Here is a 15,574-nt window from a genome sequence, read left to right on the forward strand (position 1 = left end):
AGTTGAATTAATAACACACGTATGAAACGTAAGGGCTAAAGTTTTTTGAATCATCATCCAGCAGGAGAGTTGAAAAGTAAAATTCATACAACTCTCATATTTTAAGAATTGAAGTTTGAGAGAGAGTGTGTGCTCAGTGGTTGGTCATATAAAATCTTTAGTATTTGAAAGGTTGAGCTATCAGAAAACAGACTGTAGAGACCACTTTCTTTGTTGTGGGTGATCAAATCTAGAAAGCTAAATAAACTCATTAATAAGGAAAAGCCCATAATTGTGTTCAGGGATGGATTGCTAGAGCCATCATTAAGAAAAATTATACAAAAAAAATCTCATTCTTGCAAATTGTACCAAATGTGCACACATTGCTAGTCTCTCTCCACCTCATCCCCAGGGCCTTGGGAGGTGCCCATGCAAGTGAGGGCCCCAAAGCTTGAGCCTCCTTAAAGTCGTGGTCAGTCTGCCTCCCTTTATGTGCCTACTCATTCTATTTTATAAATCTTCTAATTCAGGAAACAATCTAAAACAGTAGTGCTCTGTTTTCTTTTGAGAAATGCAAAGATAACTTCATTTGCAGATTATAAACTTAACAGATTGGTGATATTAGAGAATCTTTTTGATACTTTTTATGTGAATCCCTATAAAACACCATTTGTATTCATAACTGCATTTTCGTGGTTTTAAAAAATGAAAACATTTGATGCATTGAACTGTTGTAGTGATTCCTGAGATTCCCTCAGCAAGGCAGAGAAATAAAACTCTGAATATATAAAGAAACTAGGGTTGGGGGTAGAGAGAGGTCAGTAGATGGTAGAGTGCTGTCTTCTCACATGTTACTTAAGTGGATCTATAAGTATCAGATGACCGCAGAATAACCATTTCACTATGTCCTGATCCAAACAGCCACTAAGTATTCTGTGTGTGTATCAGCTGTTTGGACATTTTGTGCAGCGATTCCCAGATTTGCGTACCTTGGTGATTCAGAACCAGAGTTCAGAACCCAGATTCAGAAACTTGGTTTTAACTGTTTGCCCAGAGCTGACCAAAACTCTGGAGAAATGATTTACAATACCTGTTCTCAAAAATTATTTATGTGGTCAAGTGGTTAAGTTCCCACGCTCCGCTGCGGCAGCCCAGTGTTTCCGTCGGTTCAAATCCTGGGCGCGGACATCAAGCCACGCTGAGGCAGCATCCCACATGCCACAACTAGAAGGACCCACAACTAAGAATATACAGCTATGTACCGGGGGGCTTTGGGGAGAAAAAGGAACAAAATAAAATCTTTAAAAAAAAAGAAAAGAAAAAGACCCTTTATGACTAGGCAATAAAAAGATAAACAATCCAGTTTTTTTAAAAAAAAATTATTTATGTGACAATTATATTAGCATGTTCATTTCTGCTGAGAAATGTTAACTCAAATACTTTTGGTGGTTCTGGACTTTTAATCTTGAAATACCATATTGAAGTTTAGGAGTTAGGAACTACAATTTTAGATTAAATGGCAATGAATAATTGTAAATTAAAATGTCATCAAGCTCTCAAAACCTGATGCACCAGCTCTGCTATAAGGATGTGCCAGAGACCCAACCCAGACCACATGGGTCAATTAGTGAGGAGAGAGAGTCAAGTTTGTTACTCTTCACCTCTCCCATTTTAATGCTCTTTGTCATTACGCCATGTGTTCTATTTTGGTATTTGACATCTTTAGTAACTATTTCTTATTTTACACTAATAAAGTTTTAGGGCCATCATTTCCTGGCACCTTAATCTTAGGGAGAGTCAATTATAGCATAGAATGGTCAAGAACCATGCCTTCCATTAAGTGTGTGATTCTTATTGACATCAATTTTGAAGATGATGTTTTTCCTCTTGTCTTGAGAGTCTACTGGATTTGAGTCAACTGTTGTCATGTATCTAAAATCTATGGTTAATGCCATTGGTTAACAAATTGTGTTTGGCTCGATTGTCACTTGGAGCATATCAAAGAAAGATCTCAGAATCCTAAAATGGCTTCTTTCATGTCCTAGTGGGGAGTATTTGATGAGAAATTCAGCCATTGATGGCTTTCTGATGCCATTGGCCACCATTAAACATTTGAAGATGTGCTTGAAGGACATTTCTTTGAAAGTTTTAAGAATTTATTTTACCATACGAAAATTGATTTACTTTAATATCACCTGAAAAATTTAATTGTTCAATTCTTTGGGTAACAGAATGCCCTGAAATTTTCCCTATATTTCTTAATGCATATAACTTATATGAAAACAAGTTTATACTCAGTTCTGAAACACCAGTCATCCTTCTTGTACTCAAATGAGTATTAAAAACAGAAAAGGGGAGGGGGCACAAAATTTTTGTGCAGTATATAATAAATATACAAAGTTTATTCAAATTAGTTCATTCACCATAAACATTTGCCCATTAACACTTTCTCTGTTAAAATGGCGGGTTGTTACATACGCTCCGAATAATACTTTTACAACCCTAAAGAATGAAAATGGATGTGAAGCCATCTGCAGTGTGTCTGACAGTATTGTGTTTGGTACTGCTTTCTCACAAAGCCCTGTGGTGATTTGAAAATGTGGAGTGGGGGCCGGGGGTGTCTGTGGAGCCAGACTAACTAGATGTAGATGCACATCTTGGCTTCCCTGGTTTCTAGCGTTGTGACTTTGAGCAAGCTACTTCACCTCTCTCGATCGTCACACCTGTCAAATGAGGGTATTAACACAGTGGAGTCACATCTTACTTAGATGCTAGGTTCTTAAGGGGAAAATTTATTCATAGTCAAAATCATCCTTAAATTCTTTAGGTCATCATTAACTCACCAGGACATCAGCCACGGGGAGCTCTAAAGTCAAGCACATCTTTTACTTCCCCTTGCATTTTGGTGTGGCTTCTCTTTCTCTAAAAATAGGATATCAATGTCTCATTAAGAGGAAGGGCCAGGATGTCCAATTTGAGAGACTAGAAGGACATATCTGTCTGTTTCTTTGTCTGTCTCTCCCTTCCTCCCCACCTCTCTGTCCCTCTTCCCTCCTCTTTCCTTTTCCCCTTCCCCCTCCCTACTCTCTAGACCTACTATGGTTGAATGACAGTGAGATAGATGAGCATATCATCCATCTCCTAATTCTTACCTCATTGGGTTATTTCCTATCCATATAAATATTTATTAATAGTAAATATTGGATGGTATTATTTTATTTGTTACTGCTAGCCCTACACATCTTTTTTATATTTGTTAGTATAATAATTAGATATCAGTGATTATCAAAACCACATGGCTATTAATTTTTATTCTTGAAAACTTTTAAAATAATTTATATCCGCAGATTTTATAACTTGCTTTTATGCATGGTACTCTCTGTAAAGTACCCTTAAAACAAACAAAAAACCTCTATAACATGTCAATTTTCCTAATCATGTTTTCAACTAAAAGTGTTATTAAAATAGCACTTTTAAAGTAAATTTTAAAATTGTGGTAGTATAACGTAAGTATTTATTCTTAGTCCAACCAGGTTATTATAGAAGAATGAAAGACAATATAAGAGCTTTTCTTCTTACAATTGGGGAGAAAAGAAACACAAAAGATGTCGCCTGACTAGGAATTACTTGATTTGGAGTTGTTAGTAGTTGTGGAAATAATTATCTCTTAACCTCATTTTATGAACTTCTGCCAGCGATTTTGGAACACATCCATAACTATTAAAGCTGTTTTGTAGCTAACTTTGAAACAATCGTTGACCTCAACCAGTGGACCTACACACACAATTTTTTGTTTATTTTTCTATTTAACTTGTTCTGGAAAAGTGACCAAAAAATAAAAATCAGTTCAAGAAAGCAGCCAACAGGGACTATTCCTAACATCTGTTAGGGAAATGTTGATACAAAATACAACATTTTGTTTTCATAAGAAGAGTTACTGGCTGCAAGTTAAAAAACAAAATAAAACTGAATTCCAAGACTAGAAAGGCTGAAACAAGGTATAAATCTTACAATAAATAATTTTTTTTTAAGATTCAGAATTTTCTGTTTAAATAAGTTCATCATAAGTCACCACACATTTTAAATTTTTTTCCTTAATCAAAAGCAAACCTCGAAGTAAACCAAATTAGAGGAAGCAACAAAGCCAGAAGGAGAAGCTGCTTAAAATCACAAGAATAAATATTCAGCTACCAGGGAATACTACTGACTTACTAATTTATTAAAATTAATTCTATTTATAATTTTTTTACCTTCATACTTTTGCGAATTTATATTTTCTGAATTGACTTTTTTTTCTATTCAGATATATACATATAAAAGTTATGAGGAAAATAATAAAATTCCTGCAGATAATGGCTGTTATTTTCCATGGAACATTTTAAAGTGATTTTTGAAAATTTAAGAAATCTTTCTCAAGAAAAGTTTTAGCAAGTAGAAATCTGAAATTGAGAAAAGGGGAAATGATTCAACCAAGTCCTAAATTTTCCAGTTTCAGATTACATTAATGTTTGCCTCAAACGAAAGATGGCCCCAGCATCCTGAAGAAAATAAACATTTTCAGTAGGCGGTGTGGTGTTTGAAAAGTTCAAAGATATGATGATGTGGAGGGAACAAAGATTATCTTTTCCTATTTTGCCCAGATTTTCCCCTTAACTCGTTTCTAGGGAGTATGTGTCTTCATTGTTTTGTCTAAAAAGTGTACTAAAATAGTTCAAAAATCACAAGAAACGCCAGTCATAATCACAACTTCTCTGCGGGCACTAATTTACACATTGGTAAAGGAGAAAAGAGACTTTTTCAAAGTGTGCTTTGAAGGTTTCACAGAGTCATGGTTTAGAATCAGAATCGTTGGCAAACGCTCAGCAATTGTGTCATTTAAATGTAGGTGTAATGCACAAGGACATACGAGGGCTTGTCTTTTCTCCAGCTCCGCTTAAGAGGATTCTGGCTTAGTCAGCTTAGTCTCTTCCCTACCTCTGCTCTCTGAAGATCTGGCCCTACCTTTGGACTCTACAAAATAAAGTTGGGGAAGAAGATGAGGAGGAGCTGGAAAAGAAAGGCATGAGGGGTGGGGATGGGGTTCAGAGGAATATGGGACATACTCTGGTGTGTGACAGAAGAGTATGGAAAAGGGAAAATGAATGTTTAAAAAAATTACTTGGACCCTTTTGTGGTTTTTGAAATATACAAACAAAAGAGTTATTTTAAAATTATCCTTTGGTGGCCTTGACACCTCTCTATGACTGAGCCACATGGGTCACTGTATTATATAAATATTTTTACAGCTGTCAATAAAAGAATCAGTTCAGTCTTACTCACGTGTTCACGTGGACACCAGGTGTGCCAATTTCCCAAATGAAGATGTTCATGATTTAAAGATATAGAACCTAAACAGTTGAACGATGTTAGACAGAGAAGCTAACAATGTTAGACATTTGAGTCCTATAGAATTTTTTTGCTGAGGAAGACTTGCCCTGAGTTAACATCTGCTGCCAACTTTTCTCTTTTTTTGCTTAAGGAAGATTAGCCCTGAGCTAACATCTGTGCCAGTCTTCCTCTATCTTGTATATGGGTTGCTGACACAGCATGGCTGATGACTCGTGTAGGTCTGCACTTGGGGTCCGAACCCACGAACCCAGGCCGTTGAAGCAAAGTATGCCAAACGAACCACTCTGCCATGGGGCCAGCCCCCGAGTTTTCAGATTTTTAATGTCACAATTAGATTTTCTGTCTAGGGAGACAGAAAGGAAAAAGAATTATCCAGAATAGCTTGTATTCCTTAGGAGTGATAAAGTCTGGCACAGTGGAAGACTAATTTACATGTCAATGTACATAGAGATGAATAAATTTTTAAAAATCCCATGTCATATGAAGGATTTTTCTCTTCTTCCATGAAATGTAATAAATTATTTCATGGTTAAGAAATTCTGATCTCATAGGAACTCTCAAAATCCTTGAACTCATGGTTCTTTGCTCTCCTGTAGTTTGTTTGTTTCTATTCCTGGCTCTCCAAACCAGCCTGGCTGTAAGTCTAGAGCAGTGGTTCTCAACCAGGTGTGAGTTCCCCACTCCTACCCTCAGGGACATTTGGCAATATCTAGAAACATTTTTGGTTGTCATGACTTTGGTGAGGGGAGGATACGGTGGGGATGCTACTAGCATCTAGTGGATAGAAGCCAAGGATACTGCAAAGCATCCTACAATGCACAGGACAGCCTCTCACAACAAAGAATGATCGAGTCCCAAACGTCAATTGTGTCAACATTGAAAAACTCTTGTCTAGAGCCTTCCTTCTGAGATTACCTTGGGGTCCTACTTCTCTAATCACAGTTTCTTAGCTTCTACCTTGTTGTTATGCTTCAGAGCCAGTCTTTTGCCTTCATTTTAGCCACCAATTTCTCAACCTATCCCATCTTCCTTAGACCAGTGGGCCTTTGCACCTGGCATCTTTGTTAATCTGCAGTCCTTCCTCATAGTGCAGCTTGGTGGGAATGTGATGTGGGGCCCAACACAGTACAGTAATAAACAATGTGAGCTTTGGGTATAGACTAGATGAGTTCAAATCCCAGCTCCACCACTGGCTACTTGTATAACCTTGGCCAAGTTTCTTACCCTCTCTGTGCCTCAGTTTCCCCAACTGAAAAATGTAGATAAAAATGGTACCCTACCACAGAGAATTGTTGTGAGAGTTAAATACTTGTTAAGTACTGGGAATATTGCCTAATACCTAAGTTCTTAATAAATGTTAACTATTGTTGTTCTTTCTCAAGAGCCCACTAAGTTTCATGTTCTCCAACTCACTTCCTCTTCTCTACCCTAAGTCTGGGGAAAAGGTATATTTTACTCATGATGGTTTCTCTCAAATGTTTGCCTAAGCTATGAGTCCTTTCCATTTCCTGCATGACCGGGTTTCTAAATATGGAAAGTCAGGAAGTGCCCTGCTTTTCTCTCTGGTTTTGGCTACCCACATCCCCTCCCTGAGGCAAAGAACACTTGGCTACATGACGGTAGGGGAGGACAAGGAGGGGAAAGGGCAAATACTACAGAACATTGTCGTGGATGGCACAGAATTCTGTCAGTAGATGGAAAATGATGAGTTATTAAGTAGACGAGGATGGCTACTTCTTGGGCAGTGCCTGATTTTCTGGCAAGAGTGATCATGTGGATTGTAGTACCTTTCACTATGATGGGAATTGTACAAAGAAAACCAAGTTTGGGGGTAAGCAGAGTTCAGTTTTACCATGAGTGTGTGGTGCTCATAGGAAATGGAGATATATTTATATACCCAGCAGAAAGAGGAGTCTATCAATTTAATCTCAGGAGAGAGATTAGAGCTGGAGGAACAAATTTAGAACTTTTTAGCAAATTAAATGATAGTTGAGTCAATGAGAGTATAAAGGATTATATAGAAAGGAGTTAATTGAGTCAGAAAAGCAGTTTCTAGGTGGATGGATGGATGGACAGAACAAGGAGAAGAAGAACCCAGGGGGAGACCTTATGAAGACTAGAAGAGAGTTATATCACAGAATCCACGAGAGTCTACAGAGTCAGATGTCATAGAGAGATTAAATAAGATAAAGACTGAAAAGTGTCCATTGAATATGGCAACAGAGAGGCCATTTTTGTCTTGGTGAAAACAGGGTCAGTAAATCATATAAAGACAGATGGTAGTGTGAGCAAAGAAATAGCCTTTCTAGTAAATTGTAGAAATGTGTCTTCAAGAAATAACCTGTAGATTGTTATGATCAGTTTAACTTGGTCTTAGGTTATTTCATATATGATTTCTTGGGTGAATAATGAAGGACGGCGCTTGAATTGTTTTGCCTAAATTGTTTACTCAAGATGACCAGCAAGAATGCTTTGCATTATTCTGATTTTGATATAATCAATATCAATCCAATATTATATATTTATAATGTCTCGCCAAAAGAATTGCTTGCCTTCAGGAACTCTTCATTAGTAGCAGTTTGATCTGACTCCATTTACTGGATTCTTCTCATTAGTATACAGCAAGGAGTGGTCTCATTCATTTGTTCAACAAATATTTATTATACCTTGCTTTACGCCAGGCACTGTTCTAGGTGTTTGAGCCATGTCGGAGAATACAATAGGCAAAAGATTGCCCTTGTAGCATTTATATTTCAAAGTTGTATACTGATAGGAAGTGATTTACATTATTTTTAAACATGGTCATTAAACTGAACTCTAAGAATGACTCTGTAAAATGAAGTATCACAAAGTGATACATATCAAAGATTGAATTGGAAAGTTTTAATTCCTGATTCTGTTACTTTGTTGTTTAAATCCAAATAATGCCTACCACACCAGATTGTTTTGAATATTGAATTTTATAAAATTTTTTTTAAAGTATGTACAAGTACTTTTTTAAGTCAATGCACCTGCATTTATTTATTTGTTTATTTATTTATTTATTGCTGGGAAAGATTCACTCTGAGCTAACATCTATTGCCAATCTTCCTCTTTTTTTTTCCCTTCCCCAAAGCCCCAGTGCATAGTTGTATATTCAAGTGTAAGTCCTTCTAGATCTTCTATGTGAGCCCCTGCCACAGCATGGCTACTGACAGACAAGTGGTGTGGTTCCACACCAGGGAACCAAACTGGGGCCACTGAAGCAGAACACACTGATTCAATTTTTAAATGAAACTTTCTATATAAGTTTATGGGAATGATGATGATGTCACCATCATTATCATCATCATCACCATGTAACTATCAGATCACGTTAGCCACAATAATCATAATGACTCATTTCTGTATGATATAGGTATAGTCAGGGCTAAGTTCTGAAAGCAATTTATACCCTTGAATAAGGCACTAACAATAATTAGCTTTTATTTGGAGGACAATAGCCTGTGAGAGTAGATTGCATATTAAGCTGAATTGAGGACGTAAGCTTTTGTTTCACCATCAGCCATCTGAGAGTGTGTTATCTGTAGTGGGGCCCTAATAGATTCATGGGTTCTGCTTTAGGAAATGCTTAAAGGCTGAAACCAAAGTACAGAAAATAGAAGAAACTTATATGGTTTGGCTTGGGTTTTTTATTTTGATATTTTAAAACATTTGCTATGAATTGTGTAAAACTGTCACCATACTTTAGGCCAATATTCTTTAATATTGCATCCCTTTCAAATATTTAAAAATGACCTTTTGTACTATTTTAATTGTCCTCTCTGTTTTAATCTTTCAGATCATAAGGCCTATGGATTCTCTGCCCCCAAAGACCAGCAAGTAGTCACAGCAATAGAGTATCAAGGTAGAGTGCCTTACTGATTTTCATGGGTTATAGTATTTAAATGACTCACGAGGATGGTGGGTTCTGTTATCTTTCTATTTGTCAAGAGCCTCTGGCTCTCACTAATTCCTTAGCCTGAAATGCTGCTCCCTGATGTTTGCACCTTGAGAACTCTTTCTTTACCTCCTCAGCAGGAATTTGGGGACATTCAATGAAAGACCTGATGTACACAGGTCTCTTATTAAGTAAATTATCTGCAACAAAGCAAATCTAGTTTATGAAACTGGGAGATGGAGATCTTGCAAAGTTTGCAGCCAGCTAGATATGGTAAATGGAAAGGAACACTGCAAACCCCACTCTACGTATTTAAGATGACGTTCATATAGCCCATTTGGGGGTGCCATTTTATGGCTTCCTAAAAATATTTATAAGGGGAAGAACACCAAAACATCAACAACAAAATATATTTATCAGGGGGATTTGGTATTTAATAGGGGTAAAGTTTCAGTTTTACAAGATGAAAAAGTTCAAGAGATTAGTTTCACAACAACATGAACATACTTAACACTAGTGGATGGTACAGTTAAAAATTATTAAGACAGTAAATTTTAAGTTATATGTATTTTACTACAATTAACATTTTTTGAAAAGGATCTAATAACCAAAAAAAAAATTATAAGGGCTTTTATAAATTTACTTCAAATATTGACCATCTACTACTTTTCTGAAGGATCTTTTACCTAGAACACAATAATATTACCAGGCAACCAGAAGAATTACAATTTCTTAAATGCGATGTTTGTTTAGGCCAGAGATTACAAACATTTAAGGCAATTCCCAAATGTCTGATCTCTTCTTCAAGGATATCTTAAGTTCTGGAGTTGGAGAGAGGTGGGTTTGAAGAAAAGAGAGTAAGAATAAAGAAGACGACTGGGGTGGGGGGAATGACATAAATAAGTATTTCACCAGTTCTTTCAATAATACCTGGTGCATAGTGTTATACACACTTGCTCAGTAAAAATATGCTATAATAGAAAATCAGCCCGTCGTTCAAAAATAACAAATCACTTAAAAACAAATCACTTAAGTAACTATTTAGGTTAATCAGGTTCTTTTAAGTCCTAATATTTTACATGATTAAGCTAAGAAAACACTCTTTATCATGATTAGTTTTAAGTGGGGAGAGGTGAGAAGAGGAAATTAATGATTGGGAGCAATTCAGGACTATGGCGCTCTTATAGAGAGGGTTAACAGGCTGGACGAGATGCCAATAAGGTGACTGGAAAGGCCGGAAGAGTGAGCACAGTGAGAGGAAGAGAAGGGTCAGGATGTCCCTGAAGAACAAAAGAAGTGAATTTAATTTCTCCTACTTGTTACTTTCCTGGAGGTTCTTACGATCGGGTCCAGCTGGTTTCCATGGATACACATCCCTTCCCCCAGGCCCTATGCCATGATATCTGAATTAGGATGCCAATGTTATGTTCTTTAGTCTTACATTACTTTTTAAAAAATTTATTGAGGTGAAATTCACATAACATAAAATCCACCGTATTAAAGTGAACAATTCAGTGGCATTTCGTATATTCACAATATCGTGCAACCAACTCCTCTGTCTAGTTTCAAAACATTTCCATCACTCCAAACTAAAACCCTATACCATTTACATGACTTTTAATGCATGTTTTATTTTTAATGTAGAAAATCCTTCTATAATTTATTACAATCAAATGTTAATCTTACTCTCAAATAAGTATTTTCTATTTTTTTGTTTCACTTCTGCTCCTTTTAATTAAGAGTTGCATTTTGATTCTATTTTGTGTGTGCCCCAATCATTCCAACTTGCTTCTCTATAAAGCAAAAATAAATTTCTATCTTCTTCCATATTTTAATTGTAGGATATTTTATGCAGTAACAATTTTAAAGTCTAAAATATTTTATGATTTGTGTATATGTGTATGTGTGTTCTACCTAGTTCATTCAATTTTTTGTCTCTTGTCTGTCTGATGTCAACAAATCGTGAATTAATTCCTTCTTTTCAGTTCTGCTGTTTTCTATCACTTCCCATAGTGATGCCAAAAGCAGAATGAGGCTGAAATGAGGGCAGCTCTGCCAGGCTTATAAATAATATGAGCAGCTTTATGCAGAGAGTGTCCAACCCTGAAAGCTATAAATCAGAGTTTGATAGCATGCTTTTCTCCACAGAAATAATTTCTGATGATTCTTCAGAACTACTTTGATTGTATCAATTTTCTTTTTGTGTTATGTATATTTTGATGATTTTTAACTTGAGCACGGGGAGTAAAATCAAAAGAGAGTCAACAATTCAGAATCCTAAAAACTTAAAATTTACAGTGATTCTATCTACGTGATTCCTAAAAGTGACTATTTTGCTACAGGCAAAAATAGTTATTGCTAATACTTTTTCTAGACAAACAATTATCTTTTATAAATCCAAATGAAACATTTTTGGCAGTGAAATAATCATTTTAATAGAAAAATTTAGTGCATTTCTCTGTTTTAATATGCCTTGTTTTGAGAAAATATGATTTATATCTATATTATATTCTTTGCTGTCTCAAACAGAGGTAACATTTTAGTTCAAAGTTGTGTGATTTTTAGGTAAATTTGTGATATATGAAGTGTGAATTTCTATTATGTCAAGGCAAGCTTACAACTGCAACTAAGAGAAGGTCCTCGTGGGTGAAAGTAATAATGACTATTTATGGAGCATGTACTATATACAAAGTACCATGTGCACCCAAGTATATAAATACATTATCTCATTTAATCTTTACAACAACTTTGTGAGATGAGTACTGGTTTCCCTTTTTTTTTTTTTTTTCATTTTACAGGTGTGAATATAATGTTCAAAAAAAGTTAAGTAATTCACCCAGCATCACACACCTGGTAAATGGCAGCTGTCTAACTCCAAAGCTTGTGCTATAAACTACTGTATTATGGCATAATAACCCTGAGGGCTAGATGCAGGATCATGCTGGCCAGGAGTGTCAAATTTTGGCTGAAAAGAGTGTGGAGAGTCCCTGGTAGTTAGCTTCTAACTTCACTTGGTTCCGTATCCTCAGAGTTGACCCTGTAAGTGCAGGAGGCTTACTGTTTCTCACAGTTCTAGAGGTCAAGGTGTGAGCACCTTAGGATCTAGGCAGTGGCAATTCCTGATTTCTGTACTCATTGCTCTGAAAAATCTCCGGAGAAATTATATTTGAAAATGTAACCAATGGTTTTTCCAATTGATTGGAACTCTCGCAAAGAACCACATGGTGAATTCTAAAGTCGAATTCTAAATTTAAATTCTAGGGAATTCTATTTCCCTCTTTTAAGTCTTTGGTCAAATGTTACCTTCTAAATGAAGTGAACTCTGACTACTCTATTATTTAAAATTGCACCCCCATCCTCCAGCACTCCCAAACCTCCTATACTTTGCCCTACTCTTGTTTCCATAGTGCTCATCGCCTCCCAGAGTTCTACATAACTCACTTTATGATGTTTCTTGTGTGCCTGACTCCCTCTGCAAATTGTAAGATTCCAAAGGGCAGGGTCTTTGTCTTGCTCACTGATATAGCTCTAGAACAATGCCAGACACACAGTCAGTACTCAATATATTTCGGACGATTTGGCTGGAACATTTCTCCACATTTTACATAGTCAATGAGAGGGAGGCTGGAGTGCAGTCACGACAATTGGAAAAACCATTGGTTACATTTTCAAATATAATTTCTCCGGAGATTTTTCAGAGCAATGAGTACAGAAATCAGGAAAAATTCACCAAAAGGGGCACAAGCGCGTGTGTGTCTAGTTAACTGTATGAAACAATGTGATTATTTGAATATAAATTTATTCTGAAGACCTAGGAGTGTGGGCTAAATGTGAGTGTGGGTGTGTGTTTAATTGTTGGAAACTCCACAAAATACGGGAAGGAAACCTATCTAAAACTCAAGACTCCGGAAGGTCACCACCCATTCTCCTTAATCAACAGAACAGAACCGTGTTTCCTCAGACAAGTCCCTCAGCACACATTTATCTTTGGAGCATAATTGTAAACACGTCTATAAAATGATGTCTCTTAAAACCTGCTTTAAAAACTTTAGACATCCTTGAAAACAACTTTTGTTTCTTTTTTTTTCCTTGCCTTCCTTTTTTCTGTCCTACTTTTATTTTCAGTTATCTTTTATTCTATTTCTGTATTTATAGCATTATCTGTGGAACTAAAAAAAAATTAGAAACTACATATAATAAAAGAAAAATCATAATTTGATCACACAGAAAGGATCACTGGGTTAATATTTTCATACATATTCATATAGGCTTTTTGTCTATGACTATGTATATTTTTAGTAAAATCTAGGATAATATTATAAGTATTGCTCTCTAATCTACCATACCATCTAATATCCTGAATTCTTTTTAAAAATGACATTAAATCTGCTTAACATCAAAATCAGAGGTATGGAAAGGATTTTAACATAATTTCTCTGCTAGTCAAAGATACTGTGCTTTTTAGGTCAAACAATATGCATTGTGGGGAAAAACAAAGTCTCAGAAATATGAAGTTGACACTCTTGAGAGCCTGGCTGAAACATACTTTTAAAATATTTAGAACTTGGGGCTTCCCTTTGGCAACTAGAAGCAGCAGGCCAACAGACACTGGATTTTCCCCCCTCACTCATCTTGTTTGGACAATTACAAGAGGGGTTCCTTTGGAGGGACCAGGAATTCTTTAGTGATGTAACTGCAGTAAATTTCCTGTAATAAAGTGACCTTAGCTAGCTCCATTGAGACAGTTAAACTTGATGCCAAGGTTAAATCTTTTAATAATTTATCTGGATAGAGTTAAGGGGTAGGAATCAATGATTTATTTGAACACCACATTGGGTTTGTAGTAATGTATTCATAAGGAAGGTTAGCAAAGAAGGGATCTGAGTGAGAATGTAGCATGTTGAGGGAACATTTTTGGGTTCCACAGCAAGGTCAGGGCTGGACTAAGGGCCTTTCTTAGGCACTAAGTATGAAACACCCTCTGCCTACCTCCACCTGGCACACATCACCTTGGACTGAAATTATATTATCTCATTTACCTCTTCTACCAGACTGTAAACTCCTTGAACACTGAGACTGGGAAGAATAAGATAATTAATCATAGCTGCTATTTTTAAAGTACTTACTATGGCCAAGCATATGTGCTTTGCCTGTGTTATTGTATTTGAAGACTCACAACTCTATGAGATACTATCTCATTTTACAGATGATAACTTGAGGCTCAAGAACTAGGAAAAGTAGCATAGTGTCACACAATTATTATGTGGAAGAGTTATAATGCTTTTAATTCATCTTTGGGTTAAGCCAACATGGTACCTGTTGAGGTAATTTATGAACGAATGGATGAGTGAATGGAAATATAAAGGAATAACTTAAGGATGTTTAAAACTTTTTAATTAAGTAAAATATAAATTCATAGGGACAATTAGAAGACCAATTATTTTCATTATTGTTCCTAGAGGTTATTTTAGCCTGTAAATATCCAAAGAAGACCATTTCCTCCAGATTAGAGTGGAAGAAACTGGGGCGGAGTGTCTCCTTTGTCTACTATCAACAGGCTCTTCAAGGTAAGAAGCTGTAGACTTGATGAGGTGAGAGCAAGAGAACACAAGTACAGCCTGGATCCTTTAATTTACAAATGAGAACAGGACATGGCTGATTACTAAAACTGTGTTTTTCTAAGTGTGAGATGAAACCAGCGGGAACTGAGACCTAGAGCACATCAATCACAGAAACAGAGGACAGAGAACGGAAGTAGGTGAGCTCCACTGAGGCCCTGGACCCTTCGTTTCTCAACTCAGTCTTAAAGGATGTAAAATGGAAATGTTCTTTCTGGCCTAATAGATTAAAATCTTGAGAGAAAGGAAGAAAAGATGGTGAGGGATTGGGATGGAGGGTCACTGCTCAGTTTTAATAACGTCACCTTATTTCCATGTCTCCATCTGGAAAGCTGGGCCATCACTGAGAAGCTTAGGGAGTTAAGACTTCATGGGATGGAAAATACAACTACCTTTAGCTAGTGCTTTCTTTTTTTATTTGTTATTTGTTATACATTTCTTTCTACTCCCTATTCTTCCTGTTGAATAGGTAATGAGCTTTTAATTTAAAGTGCTGATAATGATAGACGAAAGGCTATGATGTCTGGGATCTGATTCAAAATAATCCAGTGGTTAGAGGTACAGATGATGTAAGATAGGCCATGCATTGATAACTGTTATAGCTGGGTGATGAGTATGTTGAGGTTCATTTTACTATACTCTCTAATTTTGTGTATGCTTGAAATCTTAC

General features: G+C 36.3%; 1 protein-coding gene across 1 annotated transcript in view; it reads left to right on the forward strand.

The window, feature by feature from the left end:
• The window catches only part of JAM2 (junctional adhesion molecule 2), a 61,772-nt gene that overhangs the window by 25,589 nt on the left and 20,609 nt on the right, over positions 1 to 15,574 (forward strand). Inside the window, exons 2-3 of the mRNA XM_046648263.1 lie at positions 9,188 to 9,253; positions 14,746 to 14,853. Coding sequence (XP_046504219.1) covers positions 9,188 to 9,253; positions 14,746 to 14,853 — 174 coding nt within the window. The remainder of the gene's footprint in view (positions 1 to 9,187; positions 9,254 to 14,745; positions 14,854 to 15,574) is intronic.

The sequence above is a fragment of the Equus quagga genome, chromosome 21 (genome assembly GCF_021613505.1).
Source record: "Equus quagga isolate Etosha38 chromosome 21, UCLA_HA_Equagga_1.0, whole genome shotgun sequence".
In the NCBI taxonomy this organism is placed as follows: Eukaryota; Metazoa; Chordata; class Mammalia; order Perissodactyla; family Equidae; genus Equus; species Equus quagga.